The 20311-nt window shown below is 34.1% G+C and overlaps 1 protein-coding gene across 2 annotated transcripts in view; it reads left to right on the forward strand.

Annotated features, from left to right (window-relative positions):
• The window catches only part of KMT2E (lysine (K)-specific methyltransferase 2E), a 71026-nt gene that overhangs the window by 42572 nt on the left and 8143 nt on the right, over window positions 1-20311 (forward strand). For both annotated transcript variants that reach the window (XM_004676916.2, XM_012720823.1), the window contains 12 exons: window positions 2176-2406; window positions 2517-2647; window positions 3905-4022; window positions 5279-5388; window positions 6926-7190; window positions 8362-8460; window positions 15479-15643; window positions 15958-16266; window positions 18028-18282; window positions 18396-18540; window positions 19600-19847; window positions 20199-20255. In XM_004676916.2, the coding sequence (XP_004676973.1) occupies window positions 2176-2406; window positions 2517-2647; window positions 3905-4022; window positions 5279-5388; window positions 6926-7190; window positions 8362-8460; window positions 15479-15643; window positions 15958-16266; window positions 18028-18282; window positions 18396-18540; window positions 19600-19847; window positions 20199-20255 (2133 nt within the window). The remainder of the gene's footprint in view (window positions 1-2175; window positions 2407-2516; window positions 2648-3904; window positions 4023-5278; window positions 5389-6925; window positions 7191-8361; window positions 8461-15478; window positions 15644-15957; window positions 16267-18027; window positions 18283-18395; window positions 18541-19599; window positions 19848-20198; window positions 20256-20311) is intronic.

Raw genomic sequence — 20311 nt, forward strand, 5'->3', positions numbered from 1 at the left:
CATGGGGGTACAGGTATCTTTTTCAATCAGTATTTTTGTGTCTTTTGGGTAGATACCTAGGAGTGTGTTACCCCTTTTTTTTTTTTTTTTTTTTTGGAAAGAAAGCATACTTCACATTTCTGAAAACAACCGGCTGTCCAATGATATTACATAATTAATAATTTTCAAGAATGTTAATACTTATGATATTAATCTTTGATTTATAGGCTTTTCTCTCACTCAAAGAGATCTGAAAAAGGTATTAAACCGAGCTGTTGGAATTGATACTTCAGAAGTTTTCCTTTATTCCCATTTTATCTAGTCGCTCTTTTAGCAGGCTTAATAATGAAGAGCTTCTTTAACTGAAATACTTTTTCATTTGTTAGTAAAGAAATGAAATTTTAAAAAAATTAATGCCTTTGTGCAACTTTTAAAATGTCTTTTCCTTAACTTGAGGATCTGTCTTTAATATCATTACAGTTGCAACAACTAATTCTGAGGTATTTATAAGGTTTAGGAAATATAAAGGAGCTGTTTATAATAAAGATATTACCAGGTTAGTAGAGGGGAGCAGGGAGCCACAAACAGAAGAAACTAAAAAGCTGAATAGATTCCTGTAGAACAGCTGCAGAAATCCTTAATATGTATGAGAACCTGTTCTTGATTACGTAAATGTTCATTAAAAAGTAAAACATGTAAGTACTTAAAATATGAGTTGTAAAATATATCCACTCCCATCAAATAGCTTAGTAACTTACTTTTATAGAAGACAGATTTGTGGTATATTTTGGTATATTACTGTACACATATCCATATCTAACACATTAATTGGGATCTTTATAAATTGTATGTGATTTTGAAATTTCTCACAATATAGAAATAATTGCACATACTACCTGTTTTCTTATTAGGGTGTTCAATAATTTTGAAAGAAATTGATAAACTGCCTTTACAACTAAACTGAAATTTAATTTCTTAAATCATTGTAAATTTAAAAAAAAATTTATTTATGCATACAGAGCTGGGGTACAGGCTAGAAGTGCAGGGACAGTGAGAGGATTCACCAGAGACAGAGTGGGGTTCAGAGCAGGAAGGTCAATGAAATACACTGCTGAGGGGAGCAGCGGGTGGGTCAGGAGAGGTCTGCCACGCCATGTGGTCACCTCTGGGGCAGGAGGGAATCGAACTCGTGTGGAAGTGGCTTTAGCTTCTCAGTGCTGTATTTTAATCCGCTGCGCCACCAGGGAGGACCAAATCATTGTAAATTTGAGTAATGCTAATGATAAGATGCAGTGAATTTTTGTTATTTGCATTGATTTTCAGCCTAAGTTTGCATATAAAGATTTATAGAAATCCAGGTTTTAAAAAATTTTTTCAACGTGTAATAATTGTGTCTTTCTGCAAATTGCATTCTAGTAAGAAAAGGGTTTTTTTGTTTCATAACATATTAAGAGAGGTAACTTTTTACTATTTGGCATTTATTACTCTTATTTTACTGGCTTGGTGTGTGGAAGGAGTGTATGGAAGAGGACAAACATTTAAGCTGGAATGCCTTGGCCCTCATAAATTTAGGTTATGAATTATTTTGGGTTATTTCACATTTCAAATTGGGTCACTATTCTCATGTCAAATTTATCATTTAACAACTGATTATAGATCTTGGAATTACACTGAATAATACTTTTAGTATACTTTTGTTATAAATTATGATAAATTATAGTATTGAGAGTAAGTTTAATAATATTGTGTGTATACTTTATATAACTGCACATTTATTCTATTTAAAAAGATCTGAGTGTATAATAGTTCATGTTTTATTGTTATAAAGTAGATATTGGTAGTCTCTACAATAAAAAATGTGTATGCTATAATTTTAAACTGTTAGCTGACAATGACTAATAGTTGAGGGTATTTGTATTTTATTGCTCTATGCTCTATTCGGCTAAGGTGATGACAGTAAAAATTGAATTATGCTCTTATAATTTAACTCAGCTTCCTTCAGCTTTCCACTTCATATTTGTCTATCATGTAGTAAGTTACTCATTCGTGATCTTGTATTCACTAGAATCTACTTAGAAACCCTAAAATTCTAACTTACATATCAGGGTTCTTTTATGTAGATTACTATTTATTTTGCATAGGTGTGTATAATATTTTTAAGTACAAATACTAATTCTTACTTTGCTCTGATTTTAGGGTTCAGCTCCAGAGATTGATCCTTCATCTGATGGCTCAAATTTTGGCTGGGAGACAAAAATCAAAGCATGGATGGATCGTTATGAAGAGGCAAATAATAACCAGTATAGTGAGGGTGTCCAGAGAGAGGCCCAAAGAATAGCGCTGAGGTTAGGCAATGGGAATGACAAAAAAGATATAAATAAGTCAGATTTGAATACCAACAATTTGCTCTTCAAACCTCCTGTAGAGGTAAATATATCATGTCTCCAGAAATTATAAATTGAAACTTTCTGGTGTATATCTTAAATAGCATGGTTGAAACCAGTTTTAATTAATGTCTACATTTTTTTCAATTTTAGAGCCACATACAAAAAAATAAGAAAATTCTGAAATCAGTTAAAGACTTGCCTCCTGACGCACTTATCATTGAATACAGAGGAAAATTTATGCTAAGAGAACAGTTTGAAGCAAATGGATATTTCTTTAAGAGGTATATTGACTTACTTTTCCCATCCTAGTTTTCTGTAGTTAAATACTGCATTTTAAAAAAAGATTTGTTTATGCATACAAGAGCCGGGGTGTAGGCCAGAGGTGCAGGAGGGTTAGAGGATTCACCAGAGACAGTGGGGAGCAGAGCAGGTAGATCTACTGAAATACACTGCTGAGGGGAGCAGCGGGCAAGACAGGAGAGGTCTGCTGGGCCATGTGGGTTATCTACCTGGCCTGCCGGGGAGCAAACACATGCTGTACAGGCTGGGATAGGTTCATGGTGTTGAGACCAACCCCTTGTGCCACCAGGGAGACCCCTGAATATACTGCACTTTGAAATGTTTTCTAAGATGATGTGTTTATGTGTACTTTGTTTCCTAAGTTACCATTTTAATTATAGTGTGCTTGAACTATGGTTAATGATAGCTTTTGAAATACAACTACATAAAAAATAAATAACTACAAAAAAATTTTTAGCCATACTGCTCAGTCTTTTTCCCTTTAATGTTTTACAATCCTAAAACAATCTACTCCAAAATAATCCCATTGATGTTAAAAACTCTATTACCTCAAATTATAAGAAACTCTTAACATATTGCACCCTTCTTATAATAAGGGCTAAAACCTTGAAAGACAATGGTAACTACAGGTAAGAGGATGTTAGATCCTACTCTACCACCACCACTTTGACTCCAATTTAGTTGGTCCTAGAATGATTTTGGAGCTCTTCAGTGATTTGTGATTGGGAGGATGCCGGAGAATTACTGTGGTCCTATAATAATCATGATTTCCCTGAGGTTTAGAAGTATGTTTGTATCTCTTGGAAGTTAACATTCTCCATCTGAAGCCTATAGTTATTGGAAATATTTTTTGCTCTTTGTAACTTTAGTTTCTCATTTAGTAAAGATAAATCCTACCTTTTTATATAGCAGATTCTGAAATGGTGCTATAAACCAAACACAATGCACTAGGTAATAGGAAATTTAAAGGCATCAAGTTATGAATTCTATAAAGGCAGTAGTCATTCCCTTTTCATCTGTATTTGTAAGTTTGAACTTCCACCTTCACTTATATGCCTTTGCTTTAGGTAAGTTCACAGGAGCAGGAAAAAATCTAACTTGCATGAATTCACCTAGTGATTAAGAATGGGTTCTGGAGTCAGCTAGCCTATATTCAGATTTTCGCTCTTCTACTGACTATGGGTCTAATACATTTCTTAAACTCAAAATGTTGTTAATAATGTATTTTTTCTTTGTAGGCCTTACCCTTTTGTTTTATTCTACTCTAAATTTCATGGGCTAGAAATGTGTGTTGATGCAAGGACTTTTGGGAATGAGGCTCGGTTCATCAGGCGTTCTTGTACTCCCAATGCAGAGGTAAGCTGATAGAATCTTTTAGGGAGGCAGGGATTGTGGGTGTTCAGAATCTCAGTGTTAATCACTAAAGTTTGGTAGCCTAAAACACATTCAAACTGTTGATGCCTTGTATACTGCCCAGTATCTTTCCATTGTGGGAATTTAGGAGATACCGGGTATGAAACCTTTTTTTTAAAAGACTTTTAAAAAATTTATTTATTACATACAAGAACTGGAATCTAGATCAGAGGTATAGGGTCTTAGAGAATCCCCAAAAGACAGAGTGAGAAGCAGAATAGGCAGATGTACTGAAATACATTGCTGAGGAGAACAGTGGTCAAACCAGGAGAGGTCTGCTGCGCAATGTGGGTCAGCTCCTTGGGCAGGAATCGAACTACAGTGGCTGGTAATAGCCTGATATTGCTGAGTCTTTATCCCCTGCACTACCAGGGAGGCCCTGGTTGTGAGATCTTAAAGATAATTTGCCATAGGAGAAATTATGATTTTCCTTGTAAGAGGAAATATTTAACCTGGGCTTCTATTTAACCTGGAAGTTTTATTTATGGGTCAAATATATGCTATAATTTGATTAAGACACATAACTAAGCTGTAAGATAAAGTAGATTTTTGTATATGCTACTATAAAATTTCTCTTAGTGTGTTTTAGTTTGGAGTATAAAATGATATTTGTGGCTCTGATTACCTACCAAAAGAAACATTTAAAATTTTATAATTACATATTATAGTTAAGTTTAGCTTTTGAAGCCAGACTTTACAAGATTCATTTTTTTTTTTCTGACTTAGTAGCTTTGTAACCTCATCTATATAAAAAGGTGTTATGAGGACTAAGTGAGATAACATATGTAAAGGACCTAGCACATTGTTACAGGAAAGTACTGCATTTCATCAAATCATAAGACATCACTTGTAAGACTCCCAATTTCAGAAATGCTAAACATTGATTGAATATGTGTACATTACAAAATTGATAAAATACACAGCATTATCTTTTTATGCTTTCTTGGTATGCTTTCTGGTGGGCTTGCATCATTATGCTTGATGCTGTAGAACTTGTAATCAAGCTTACATTGATCTGCCACCTTCCCAGTTCGTAGTAACCGATTTAATATTACAAATCTTAGAATTAAAGATTAAAATTAAGCATGCATATTTTACATGTTCTTGTGAATTATTTTGAAAAGTTATCAGAATTGAAGGATGAGATGTTATGAATAGAAAGTAACTGACAAATGTAAAATTATTTCTTTAACTAACAGGTAAGGCATGAAATTGAGGATGGAACCATACATCTTTACATTTATTCTATACAAAATATTCCAAAAGGAACTGAAATTACAATTGCCTTTGACTTTGACTATGGAAACTGGTAAGTTCTAGTCTTGGCATATATCTGTTGCTTCAAACTAGTGTCTTAATGTTCTCATAATATTAAGCAATGTCATTCCTTAATAGCCTATTATTCTTATTTATCATGAGGCAATTAAAAGTACTTGCAAATAAGCATTTTGATAATCAACTTCTATCACAGCACTGTTTTGTTCTTTTTTAACTTTCCTTAATTGTTATTTTGCCCCTGAAATGAAACTGTGCCAGATTTTCTTTATAATATAAATTGTTGGCGATCCTGGAAAGAAACACTAGGAGAGAAACTTTAATTGAAATTTTAAAAGATTTTATGTTAAAAACATATATAATAATGCAATAATCAAATGTACTACTTTTTAAATTAAGAAATTAAGTATTCCCCATTAAAATTTTTAATATTTAACAGCCAGCCTGCATCTTCTTTCCCTTTGCCAGAGGAAACTGCTATCTTTAATTTTGTGCTTAAATATTTACTATTACACCTAATAGTTTGCACACTTAAAATTTTTTATGCAAATTAGTCTCTAATGTGTTTGTTTGCATTTATTTTTTGTGAGATTTAGCTACATGTGTAGCTCTAGTTCATTTATTTCCATTGCTTATATTATCCATTCCACTATTAGATCCACAAATCTGGACTTTCAGATTTAAAAACTTTCCTCTGTCTTTCTGAACATGTCTCCATGGGTAGGGAGCTAAGGTTGGAATTGCTGGGTTGTAGAATGTACACAACCTCAGTTTTCACCAAATGACTTTTATGGCCCTACAGCTTTACTACTTTGCTCCCCTTTACTGTACAACTAACTCATTCATTTGATTATTTTATAAGCCCTAGAGTCCTTTTATATATTCACTTGCCATTTGGATTTCTTCTCTTATGAATTGCCTAATTTACTTTTGTGCTGAGTCTTTATTCTTTTTATTTATTTATTTATTTTTAAAGATTTTATTTATTTATTCGTACACTGGGTCTTTATTCTTACTGACTTTTTTTCAAGCTTCCATTTGAAAGAGGGAACACTTAAGAGGGGTAAAATGAAGCCTAACTTTTTATCAAGGTAATGTTTTAAAGAAACCTGGTTATTGAAATGATTCCATAAAGTGTTTATACGAACTAGTTAAGATCTGGTGTTTATTATGCCTACCATTTTTTATGTAGGTTAAAAAGAGGATCAGTATTTTATGAAATACTTCACAAATAATCTAGACCACTGAAGTACAAACTGAAGTACAGATTGTCTTAATGTAAAAACAGTTATCATTTTACTTAAAAAGCCTAAGTGTTTGTGTTTCTTCTATAAAGCATTACTATAAAGTTATCCTTAATGACTGAAGATCACATCTATTACCAGAAGTCAGTTTCTACTTATCTCATTGTTATTATGAGACAATAAAACTTCTCTGTGATAGCTACCCGGAATACAGCTAAGTGAAAAGGATTGATTGTTATTAGAAGTAGGTTTTGTGTAGTTGCACCATTAAATGCATTAGAAAATTTTAAGTTTCTCTTTTTAATATTTAACTGGTTATCTTTCCAGTAAGTACAAAGTGGATTGTGCATGCCTCAAAGAAAATCCAGAGTGCCCTGTTCTGAAACGTAGTTCTGAATCCACTGAAAACATCAACAGTGGTTATGAAACCAGAAGGAAGAAAGGAAAAAAAGAAAAGGACACTGCAAAAGAAAAAGACACACAAAATCAGAATATTACTTTAGATTGTGAAGGAACAACCAACAAAATGAAGAGCCCAGAAACTAAACAGAGAAAACTTTCTCCACTGAGACTATCAGTATCAAATAATCAGGTACTAACGTATGCCCTATTGATTCTCAATGGCAGGCTTTAAAGAAAACAGTGTTACATTTTTAAAATTTTTGTTTGAGAGTTCATTCTGTTACCTAAAGTATTTATAAAATACAAGCTGTGAAAGAATATGTACAATATTTGTTAACCGTATTAAGAAACAACTAGCAAATCCTTGTAAAAGTGGGGCAAAAATGTTCTAAGACTGGGTTATTTTAAAAATCTTCCAGATGTCCAAAAAAGTCTTCCAGATGTCATAAATATTCATATGCATGATGTTTAAAGCCATAAAATTACCATTAATATTTGGGCTATAATGATACCAGTTTTTAAGGATGACAGATAAAATTTTGAGAGAAAATTCTCTGAAAAGACCATGATATAGGGTCCTCCTTGGTGGTGCAACAGGTTAAAACACAGCACTATGAAGCTATCACAGCACTGCAGCATGAGTTCGATTCCCAACCAGGGAGATGAGCCACATGGCACAGCACACCTCTCCTGCTGGCCCACTGCTCCACTTAGCAGTGTACTTCATTGATCTTCTGCCTGTTCTGCTCCCCACTCAGTCTCTGGTGAATCCTCTCACCACCCCTGCACCTCTAGCCTGTATCCCAATTCTGTAAGCATAAATAAACAAATCTTTAAAAAATACACATGAGATAATTTGGTGGAATTTGGCCTCTAATTCTATCCCATGGGATGTTTTATTGTATGCCTTCCATGTAAATGGAGGTAAAGATCATGTATATGTGAAATTGAAAGGTTTGCTCATATCCAGTACTTCTAGGAATAATTTTTCTTAATTTTAAAAATTAAGCAAACATTTGTGCAGTTGGTATTTGTAGGCACTGAGTTTTGTGAAATAATTTGTTAATGTTTTGGGAAGAATGTAGACATAAAGTTATGCTACTATATTTTGAACTGTGGACTTTAGTGATAAAACCCTTATTGACTATTTAAAAAAAATTACATGATTACATTATTTTGAAACGTTCTTGAATTAGGAAACTTCTTAAATGAATTTAAGTAGACTTATACTTTTACTGTTTATACTTTTACTGTTTTATACTTATACTGTTGAATTAGCAATGGTTGAAAGACAATAGTTCAGTTTACTAGTTTGTAGGTAGAGTAGTAGTTTATATAAAGCAGTTATTTTCATCTTTCAGGAACCAGATTTTATTGATGATATAGAAGAAAAAACTCCTATTAGCAATGAAGTAGAAATGGAATCAGAGGAGCAGATTGCAGAGAGGAAAAGGAAGATGGTAAGTTGGGAAGCCAGTAGCTGCTTCATACTGGCTTAGTCATAGCTGCTCTTCCCATAGTAGTAATCGCCATCATTTTGAGAGCCTTTGTTGATGTGCCATTGAGCATTTCTGTTGGCTTTGTCATCTCAAGTTAACATCCACTTAATCTTTTGTTTTTACTTGTGTGTTCATTAGATACTTTAGATTGTATGGTTTTTAAATCATTTTCAACATTTTTGAAGATTGCTATTAATAAATTTTAATGCTAGAGTTACTGTTCCAAATGTCTTTTACTAACTAAATGTATCCTCTCTTCATGATTTAATATAAAAGTAGAATTTTAAAGCTTATAATAAGAGCCACATAAATGGCTTTGTGGGAGGGGGGGGGGCGGAACCACCATTGGTAGCTACTATTTCTGCATCTCTTACTGCCATCACAAAATTTGTTTCTCACTGAAATTAGGATTTATAGCCCATGTATAATAATTTGCAAATACCTTGTCAATATAAAACTAATACAATTTTGCAGTTATTTTTATTTGAAAATATTAAGGTTCTTTTTCTCCCCTTAGATTTGAAAGTAACTTTATACACCATCTACTGATCTTAGTATGGTCTTGCCCACTTTTACTTTATATGCATCCTTGTTGCCTGGTCTAGTGATTTCATGCTGCATCCCAGGGCATCTAGGTGTAGGATATTTGGAACTTGGTCATTAAAGGCCTAATGTTTGTCTACTTTATTGCCTACAGCTTCACTCTACTACTACTGACTCACTGTCAATCAAAATTGTGAAAGCAATGTAGGATGTTTCATAGCTAGAGTTAAAAACCCTGCTATGACAGGATAGTGTAGTGTTAGACATAAAGGAAAACAATTAGAAAAGGAGATCTTCTACCTAAGGCAATTGTCTTTAATTCTAAGCTACATCTTAATTACTGACACCTATCCAAATCTTCTGTGCCTTTGTCCCATTTAGATTTTTCAGTTGCCACGTCCTTGTATTTATACTAACTCTGCAGGAACTTTCAGAAAGCCAGTTTAGTTTCATTAGCTCTGTATGACACTTGTGTCTGGTAGGAGGAACTTTAACAAGTGGTTTTAAGGGCTTTCACAACTCCTTTGGGAAAAAATACCTTGGATATTTGTTTTATACCCTTTAAGTAATTTTACACCAATTGTGTCAAGTTGATAAGACTACCTTTAAAAATATATCCTGTCAACTCTGAGAAAGTTAGTGTTTAGAACATCTTCTTTTTCAGATCTCAAAAAAACTAGGCAACCCTTTTGCTAATGTTAAAGATAGGACTATGAATAGACAAAAAAAGCCATAATTGGGAAGCAGTTATTTGCCCTAAGTTTACCTATTGGTATGCTTTCTGGTACCTGCCACTATGTTGTCTGTGCAGCTGGGTATTTTTCATAGAAGTGAAATGTTGAAAACTCAAAAAATATGGTATACAATTTTTATGGTATTTTGAAGAGCAAATATTAAAAAACATCTTTTTGATTCCTTGACCAGTTGCCATCAGCCACTGTAGTATTTTTGATCAGTACATTTGCTGTGATATTTTTATTACAGAATTTTTTGGTTATACCAAAATAAGAATGCTTAGGTTCTTAAGAAATTGGTTTGGTTGTCCCCCCACACCTCTCCTACCATATGAACAAGCATTAGTATTTGTAAGGCCCAAAATACTTAAAAAAGTTCAAGTACTAAACTTTTATATTGTTTATATCAGTGGGCACTAGGTAAGATTGCTTCTGAGAAATTTATGTTAAATTTAAGTGTTTTGTTATACTTGAGCGCTTTGTTACAGGACAAACTTTAAATCACTACAGGTATGTGGAGGGTAATAGTTTTCATGTCTGCTTACAATATTGGACTGTAAAAGGAGTCATAAGCTTCTCCAAATAAATGCCATGCAACCTCTCAACTATAACTCTTTCTTTTGTAGTATGACTTGAACTTTATGAAACTGGATTAGACAACTTAGCTCAGACAGTTCTTACCTATATCATAGCAATGTCATGCACCACACCTTCTAATGTGCATTTTGTTCAGTCTCCAAAAATTGCACCAAATTGTTGATTTATGTTGCTTGCCTCTGGGAGATACAAACTCTGACTTCAGAGTGTTACAAAAAGAATTCCAGTGCAGCAATAGGTGTGGCAGAGATAGAAATGATAGCTTATAGCTAGGGGTATCAGAGAACTTTACAGGCACTAGATTTATGATTGGATTAGATTTATGATGGATTTTATGAATAGGTAAGTACAGATTAGCTTGTGGCTAAATTGTATGAGATTGAATGGATGGTATTTCTGTAGAGTAGTTAGTTTGTAGGAAGCTGTAAATGTAGTAAGTTATGTCTGGGGGAGCGGTCTGGTTTTGTGGGGGTTTTTTGTTTTTCCTTTTGTGGAAAGGATAGAAAGTGTACAGAGAGATGCTGTTGGATGTAGATATTAAGTAATGATGATTTCAGAGAATTCAAATCACTGACTAGGATAGAAAAGCATTCTCATAATTTTTCTTTTTCCTCCATTTTATGTTCAACCCCACCCCCAGCTACTTACAAAAGCAATCTTGTGACAACTGGTATGTAACAGCATAGTAATTGGATGTTTTCTCTTTGGCCAGTATAAAATACTGACTTGGCAATGGGTTGATACTGACTTAAGAGAATTTTAGTATAAGCCCAGTTACGGTGTGACCGTTGAAACACAGTGGAGTCTATACTGACATTACTCCAAAATCAGGGCACTACTGTGGACCCTACCACCCATCCCCTAAATTTCCTTAAACAAGAAAGCAATTAAAATATAAAACCTTTGGAAGATTTAAATAAAAAGAAGAAAACTTGTTTGTTCCCTTCCACCATTTATAATTGCATGAAAAGAACCTCCATTATAGGCCTTTTATTACAGTGCTTTCAAAATAATTTCCCATAACCTATGGAAAGACTGTTTTGGAAACAGCCTCAGTAATATTTGATTGTTTATTATAGTAACATTGCTTAAACTGGGATCCATGGGAAATAGTTGAGTTCTTCATTTTTAGAAACAAAAGGGATATGAAAGGTACAGCCACCTGGGTATGAGATTCTTGATCTTGCCAAACAAGCAGCTTTGTATCATTAGAATAAAAACTACACGTGGATTAAAAAAAATAGTTTTTATTTATTGTCATAGTCTTAGCTATTAGCCTGGCTTTTAGAGGCAATAAATGATCTTACTTAAATGCTTATAGCAGTTATTTGAGGAAACCGTTTTATGAACTAAGCCTGTTCATGCTCATTTTGAAAGACTTGCTGGGACACGGGATTCCCTTTTCCTCAATCCTAATGCACATCAAAAAGTATTCCACATAATTCTAAGGTGTTTGCTGTAAACAATATATACCATGTCCTAATCTTTTGGACACTGTAGTATACATGGTATATTTTAAAACTTTACAATTCCTGTTTATATCAGCTTTTCCTAAACTTGTAAACTCTGGCAATTTTGTATATGTGTACAGATATTTTTCTGGGATGGAATGAGCATGAACACTTCTAGGAATGAGATTCAGGTCACCTTGAAAAAATGGGAAAGAAATTTTAAAATATAATTGGATAAATTTGCTAAGAAAACCATCTGCTGACAGTCAATATAAACCACTTCTTCCCCTTAAAGCATGATAAAGTTGATGTTGATGACTGACTTCATTCTCTAAGGTCCTGTTCTCTCATGAATTATATCTGTATGAATGAGTAACTAATGACATTGTGGTACTGAGTAGCAAAAAGGAATTTTTTTAAAAAAATATTTATTTATGCATACAGAACTGGAGTACAGGCCAGAGGTGCAGGGGTGGTGAGAGGCTTCACCAGAGACAGAGTGGGGAGCAGAACAGGCAGATCAACAAAACACGCTGCCTAGGGGAGCAGTGGGCTGGTCAGGAGAGGTCTGCCAGGCCATGTGGGTCACCTGCGGGGCGGGGATTGAACTCATGCTGAAGTGGCTTTTAGCTTCTTAAGTGCTGTGCTTTAACTCCCTGTGCCACCAGGGAGGGCCAAAAAGGAATTTTTTAATAGGGATGCTGTTGAGTTTTAGCTACCTTGTAATAAATTCAAGGCTACAAAAATCCTACTTTCAGTTATTTATGTGCCTTAAAATAAGTGATACCCATTTCATAAAAATGTCACGTAAAGTTAAATGTTAACTTTATGGTAAAATGACTATCTTAAATGCTGTGCCTGTTTGGGTACTGGGTGAACAAGGAAGGAAAGCTTTCTATTTGAGAGGAATTTCATGGAAAATGAGAAGCAGGAATAACTAATATCAAACAAGAAACAATGAAATTGCCTTCTGGTAGAGAAGAAACACAGATACCACATAAGCCATACTTAACTACTTGGAATGATTTTATGGATAACCAGCAGCTTATCCATTTTTTGAAAAATACTAATTAAAATCTGAAAAGATAAAGTTTTGAGTATGGAATCTCCTAAATTCTTCACTTCGAGGTTAGGGTAAGATAGTTTTGTAGGATGTTTTTCTCTTTTGAAGAGCTAATTCTGTACCTGAAGCAACAGTACAATATCATAGTTCTCTTCTGTCTCTTCCTCAATTCATATACCCTACAAATTTCCCACTGAGGCTACAATGGCATTCTTAGTCTCTTCCAAGTATGACGTTATGATTTCAACTAAACTGGCATTAAAATTACCAAAATACCCACTCAACGTGGCAAAATCTTACAGAAGGGCATTAGCTGACTTTTTCTGCTTACAGTAAATAGCAGTACTTTTATTTGCTGCTGTAAAACTTTAAACTAAAATATCATAAAAGCAACATGTCAGATCCCATCAGAGATCGCCATAGTTTAGTTAGCACTCACACTATAGCATTAACTAATAACATTGTGTCAAAATTCTACTTCCTACATTAAGTTTTCTTGTAAGGCAGTCCTATCTGGTTCTGCTTCTCTATCAGTTTAACATAGAACAAAATGATTTTAACATCTGGACTGAAGTGCATGGCTTGGAGTGATCCATGGTTATAAAATGTAGACCTTAGCCTTTAAGGCAAGTGTAGTCTCTACATCAAATACAGGTGTTAAAGTTCTGTGAGAAGTCTGCTACAGTTAATTAAGACTCCCAGTTGCTCTTATTGCCTACACAATTAGCTATAATTGCTTAAAAGGAGGTTGGGTTAGCTTTATCAAGTAGTTGTATTGTTTACAGTAGAGTTTAATATTTTAATTGAGTGAACATGGGTCTTCACATCAAATAATTTTCTCCTACATCCTAAAATAACTAATTGTTGAACTGTGTGAAAGAAACTGTGACACACATTTATCTCAGAAAATCCTATAAAATGATACAGGTGCCTGGCTTGTGGGTAATTTTTTTTTTTTTACATATAAAGTGACCTTTAAGATCTGGAGAATGTACACTTTCCATATTTAATTTTAATTTTTAAAAAGATAACAATTCCTTGTCTCTACTTGACACTCCAAAAGAAGACATGTTAAAACTATGATGAAAATGTTTAGTTATGCCAGTTATGTAAATTTAGGGTTTTATTAAAAACCCTGACATGTAGAGGAAGTATTTTTAATAAAAAGCCGTACACAAACAAGTGGTGGAATAAAGTGATTTTCAAGAACTAGATGCTTGGAATTACCTAAGGAAAGAAATCAGTTTGAAAACTTCTTATAGTAAAGGCTTTTCTTTGGCCTAAGCTCTTGTATATGTTTACCAAACATAGACCAAGAAACCTAAGGTGTGTATTTCCACAGATAAGTAATCTCACCTCTTTGGACCACAGTTTTCTTACCTGTAAAATAGGGATGAGAATAATATTTTGTAGGAGTAACGTGTTTGCAGTATGGCAATTTACTGTACTAAATAGAAACTCAGAAGTATTCTCAGAATAGTTTTATAGATACAGTAACTTACAAATGTAATAAAGATAAAATACAAGAAAAATACTAGTTTCCAGAATATAGGTGTCTTGATGTTGCATCTCTGCTGATAATTACTGGAACTAAAGCTCCAACATTAAGAAAACCATGCAGCCAGACATTGAGTTTCTGATCTTTCTTTCTTTCTTCCCCACATCGATGACATAAAGGAGGAAAGACAAATGGATCTGAGCCTCAGGACCTGGTTATTTTCATTTGGAGAACTGAACAGTTCATGGACGTACTTCCTGTTTCTGGTTGAAAGCTGAAGCATTTGCCAGGCCCACTGGTCAAGGCTCTGGGTCTTGCTTTTAATGTTCTCTCTCCAAAGAGAACTGATGTTGTTCAAAGGAACTCTTGCTGTTCCTCAGTCCCTGCCTTGAACTGTCAGTGTAAGACAGGAAGAGCAGAAGGTAGAGGAATGCCTTTAAGAATTATACTGGAGGGCAGGAGAGCTAAAGTAGAAATAATTAACACGGAATGCCCATCATTTTCCAAGTACTGTTGGCAAACTTCAGATACTTTCTATTTGAACTCTAACAATTCAGTAGAGTGTAAGTATTACTACCTGCATTTTATAAGAGTCTCAAAAAAAGGTTGACTAGGATTGTTAAGTCACTTACAGAGGTAGTAAATGACTACAGAGTTATGATTTAAATTCAGAACTTTACCCCAACATCCTACATATGTGAAAATGTATTTAATTAACATTTATATGAATTTATGTTTCAGTATATTGTTACCTTAGGAACTTTGAGTTTTTCAAAAAGGTTTATTAAGAAAAATGATTTTCAGTTTAGTAACGCAGATAGTTTTTGAGGCTTTTTAAAATTTTGCTTTAACCTTATCACTGACAGTCATTAAAGTGTCATTTTCCAGAAGTGTGTTATAATGACAGGGACAGGGCTCACCAAGACTTTTGGGCTTCTGAAAGATTTCAAATGAATCACCCACCATACCTATGGTCAGTAAGAGTGTTTTGCCAACAATATGAAAAGTATTAAAATTGCCATGAACGCTTGGGCTTTAGAATTTTACTAAAAGCAATATATTTACAAGGCCACTTAAAATTTAAATTCTGTAGACAAGAGAAGAAAGGAAAATGGAAGCAATTCTGCAAGCTTTTGCCAGACTTGAAAAAAGAGAGAAAAGAAGAGAACAAGCTTTGGAAAGAATCAGCACAGCCAAAACTGAAGTTAAAACTGAATGTAAAGATGCACAGATCACCAGTGATGCTGAAGTTATTCAGGTATTGTTCTTCAAGTCTACTTTTATTTTCAGTTAAAGTCTCTATATATGATTATTTACTGCCATAAAGAATTTCTGATGTCTGCTATTAGCCTTTAATAGCATCTCCAAATCCTATGAAAATTCCCATTTGAGCTATAAGACTCTACTTGCTCTGTTTTACCTCAACTTAGTCTATACCACAATTCATAAAGAAACGAGAAAGGGAGCTTCTGGATTGAATTAATTGCAATTAATGCAGTTGTGAACTTCAGCTTCTCATTTAAATATAAACATAGTAACAAATTACATTCTGTCCCTTGTGTTTTGAATTAGGAACAAGCAAAAGAAGAAACTGCTAGCAAGCCAACCCCTGCCAAAGTGAATAGAACTAAACAGAGAAAAAGCTTTTCTCGGAGTAGAACTCACATTGGACAGCAGCGTCGGAGGCACAGAACTGTTAGCATGTGTTCAGATATCCAGCCATCTTCTCCTGATATAGAAGTTACTTCACAACAAAATGATATTGAAAGTACTGTACTTGCTATAGAACCAGAAACTGAAACTGCCCTAGCAGAAATAATTACCGAAACAGAAGTTCCAGCACTTAGTAAATGTCCTACAAAGTACCCCAAAACAAAGAAGGTATGACTGAGTGAATGTAAGAATTGCTTTCTAGTGTCTTATGTTAAATATTCATGTTTTAAAATTTTATTACATCTACTAAGGAACAGAGGATGCATAGTTTAAATTTAAAGAATCTTGAGAATTATAAAACTGAAGCCAGTTAATGTCTGCATCATGGTGAATGTAATTAATGTTCATCAAGCCTATTATGTTGCAACTCATGATTTATTTTTGCTTAACCTGTGTTCAAAATATATGCTTCTCAGAGAAAAACTGTTTTAGAGATGGTAACCTTTATTCTTTTAATTTTTAATAAATCTCACTGTCTCAGGAGCCTGCAAGAAATAAATGTGAAGAAACTATTGATTTCCACAGATTATAAAAGAATATGAAAATTTATTAAGGAAAAGTAGCTTTAGGTCATTCTGTTAATAAAAATCTATGGAAACTGTCAGATTTAATGAAGCAATTAATAGAAAGCTATTCATGGTAATAAACCAAACTAAGCTTTATAACTCAAAAATGACATTTTATGAAACCTGTTTTTCCCTACTCTGAGTATAGCAGATTGGAGCTGATACCTAAAGAGTAATCTTCAGTTGTTTGGGTAAAAGGTTAGACAAAGAATGGATCATTCTTGCATATTTCTCTAACGGTACTACAAACTTAATTTACCTAGTCTTTTTTCATACAAAACTCAGTACAATAGGTAGAGCTATGAAACTGACTTACATTAGCAAATACTAAGACGAATCCAGAAATAAAGTCTAATAGCAAGTCAGAGGGCAGATCTAAGCTGTAAACTGTTCTGTTTTCTCAATTACAAATGACATAACCCCGCCTTCTTTTCTGTTCTCTTTTCCCTCTTTATTAAGTGCCTTAAGTGACCAAAGTATTATGGTGCTACAAACTTATTTAAATCTGTTTTGAGAGTTAGGTTTCTATATCCTATCGGATTCTCTAAAAAAGCCTCTTGCTGCATGTTTCACTTGATAGTATTGTGATTTTAGCAATACTACTAAATTGTCTTCTGCCTAACTACAGGCCTGATTCTATTAATATATAGTATTTTATTCTGTGCCAGGTATTTTCTGAGGGCAACCTTAATATTTATTCTGTTTTTCTTAAGATTAATTTTTTTATACATACAAGTATTGGGGTATAGGCCAGAGTTATGGGGGATGAGAGGCTTCACCAGAGACAGAGTTGGGTACAGAACAGGTGGATCTACTGAAATATACTGCTGAGGAAAGGAGCAGGCTAGATGGAAGAGGTTTCTTTAGATATATATATCAGATATATATTTATTCACAGATCAGGTGAATTTTCAAAGCATAGGGAGTTAGATTTTAAAACCCTTAAATTATGACTGTCGGTGGTGACAGTTTTTTTAAACATGTGTACACACTCACTTCTAGAGAATATGATGGATAAGGAGAATAGAAAAATACTGCCTAAAATCAGATTTTCCTTAAACAATTAAACATTTAATACCTATGATAACAAACCAAAATTGTTTAATAGTGAGGTCTCCTACATTTTACAGACGCCACCATGTATTTTGTTCTTATAAAATATTATTGTGGCACAGTAGGAATTAGGAGATAACCAGAGAACTACAGAATAGCTTGAGTCGATTTTTTTTTTGGCATCCTGTATCAACAATTTAAATCATTTAATATATGGTATTAGCAAAAATATCAATTTCATATTTATTAGTAGGATATTCCATATAGAGAAGAATCTGTGTTGATTGAATCAAACTTTTCTCTCCTCTAGCACTTAGTCAATGAATGGTTAAGTGAGAAGAATGAGAAGACAGGAAAACCTTCAGACAGCCTTTCAGAAAGGCCTTTGCGCATAACTACAGATCCTGAAGTGTTGGCTACACAGCTCAATTCTTTACCGGGTCTCACTTACAGTCCTCATGTATATTCTACTCCTAAGCATTACATTAGATTTACTTCGCCATTCCTTTCTGAGAAAAGGAGAAGGAAAGAACCAACTGAAAACATTTCTGGCTCGTGCAAGAAGGTACCTTACTACCATTTCTAATAATGAAATGCTTTTGAGACTGGCGTAACATTTATAGGCTATGTAACAGCTACAAATTGATTTCTATTCATGTATTGTCTAATGTATTTCAGCGATGGTTGAAACAAGCTCTAGAAGAAGAAAACTCAGTGATTTTACATAGATTTAGTTCAGCCTGTCAAGAAAGATCCAGAAGTCCTACGGTGAATGGTGAAAATAAAAGTCCACTACTATTAAATGACAACTGCTCTCTCCCAGGTAGAATTTCTTTTCATTATTGTTTGAATGAAGAACATGGCAGGATAAAATCTGGCTTTGTAACAAGTATATTCTAATTATTGTCTGTTCTACTAAAAAAGTTTATTAAGTAGATAGTCTCCAACTTAACAATGGTTCAGCTTATGATTTTTTTCAGCCATACCATGGGTGGAAAAGCAGTAGTAATTCAGTAAAGGGCTTACTTTTAATCTTTTCCTGGGTTAGCAATAGAATTATGACATTGTCTTCCGATGCTTGTAATGACAGTAAGCTATAGGTCCCATTCAGATGCATCATCACAAGAATAAACAGTTGTTCTGATAATGTAGCTGTGCCAGCATCTTTTACGCTGTTGTAATTCTTAATGGCATTTCCAGCAAGCCCCATCATAAGTCAGATGACTTTTGTGTTTTCCTACCTTTTGGGTGAAGACAGATGCGGATATCTTAATTTACATTATGTTGAGAGTTGGGGGTTAAATTTTTGTCCTACTTTGGATATTAGGCTTGCTGCTTTTCAGACTTTTAAAAAAAGATTTATTTAGGCAAACAAGAACTGGGGTAGAGGCCAGAGGTGGTGGAGTGGAGTGGGTGGGACTTGAGAGCACCAGAGCACAACAGACTGTCTGACAAAACACACTGCTGAGGGGCTAGTCAGGAGAGGTCTGCTGCTCCATGTGGCTCACCTCCCTGGCCTAGGATGGAACTTGTGCTGCAGCAGCTTCAGGAAGCTTTATAGTGCTGAGAACTAACTCCTTGGCACCCATCAGGGAGGCTCTTAGTGTAGATTTTTAAGGTATCTTAGAAATTGGTTAAATTAATACCTATTCTTTCAAGATTTCACACAAACTGCTTAGATCTGTAAACCCTCTAGCAAGTAACACTTGGTAACAGTGATTAATTTGGAAATGGGGGAAAGAGACCATTTTGTTAGTAATCGTTTTAAAACACCCTGTAAACTTCATTTGGGGGTGGTCATTTTTGATTTTCCTAGAATTCATTACAGATTATAGGACATAACAGCTGTATAATTTTATGTAAACTATTGTTTCACCAACAGATTTAACTACACCACTGAAGAAACGAAGACTTTATCAGTTGCTAGAGTCTGTTTACTCAGAAACCTCCACACCCACTCCTTCACCATATGCTACACCAACTCACACAGATGTTACTACGGACCCATCATTTGCTACCCCTCCACGGGTAAAATCAGATGACGAAGCTTGTAGAAATGGTTACAAGCCCATATATTCACCAGTTACCCCAGTAACACCTGGGACACCAGGAAATACCATGCACTTTGAGGTGAGAAAATTTAAATTAAAAACAGAAGTTTTAGAATTTATGGGAATGGTTTTGTTTCATTGCCTCTACCCCGTTCTTCATTAACTTAGAAGAAAGCTAAAGTAATTAAGTAAAAGAGAAACTTGGGAGCACATATTTAGTAAACTAAAAACATTTTACTCTATTGGGCATGAATTTTATATGTACCAATCCATACAGACTGTTACTGTCCTGTGTATTGAATTGACCTTAACTATCTCATTCTGAGAAATAGTTTTCAGTTTAAAATCATGGTGTATGCAGTAGTTTCATTTTAACTCTGTAGATAGCATCATTTTGTTTCAATTCTAACTCTTAATTTCTTCTATATAGAATATTTCTTCCCCAGAAAGTTCTCCAGAAATTAAGAGACGCACTTATAGTCAAGAGGTAAGGAATTGTTTTGTTTACTAGGGATCTTGAAATTAGTGACTTTGTCCTGGTAT

This window comes from Condylura cristata, unplaced genomic scaffold (assembly GCF_000260355.1).
Source record: "Condylura cristata isolate star-nosed mole 26May11 unplaced genomic scaffold, ConCri1.0 scaffold00005, whole genome shotgun sequence".
Lineage (NCBI taxonomy): Eukaryota > Metazoa > Chordata > Mammalia > Eulipotyphla > Talpidae > Condylura > Condylura cristata.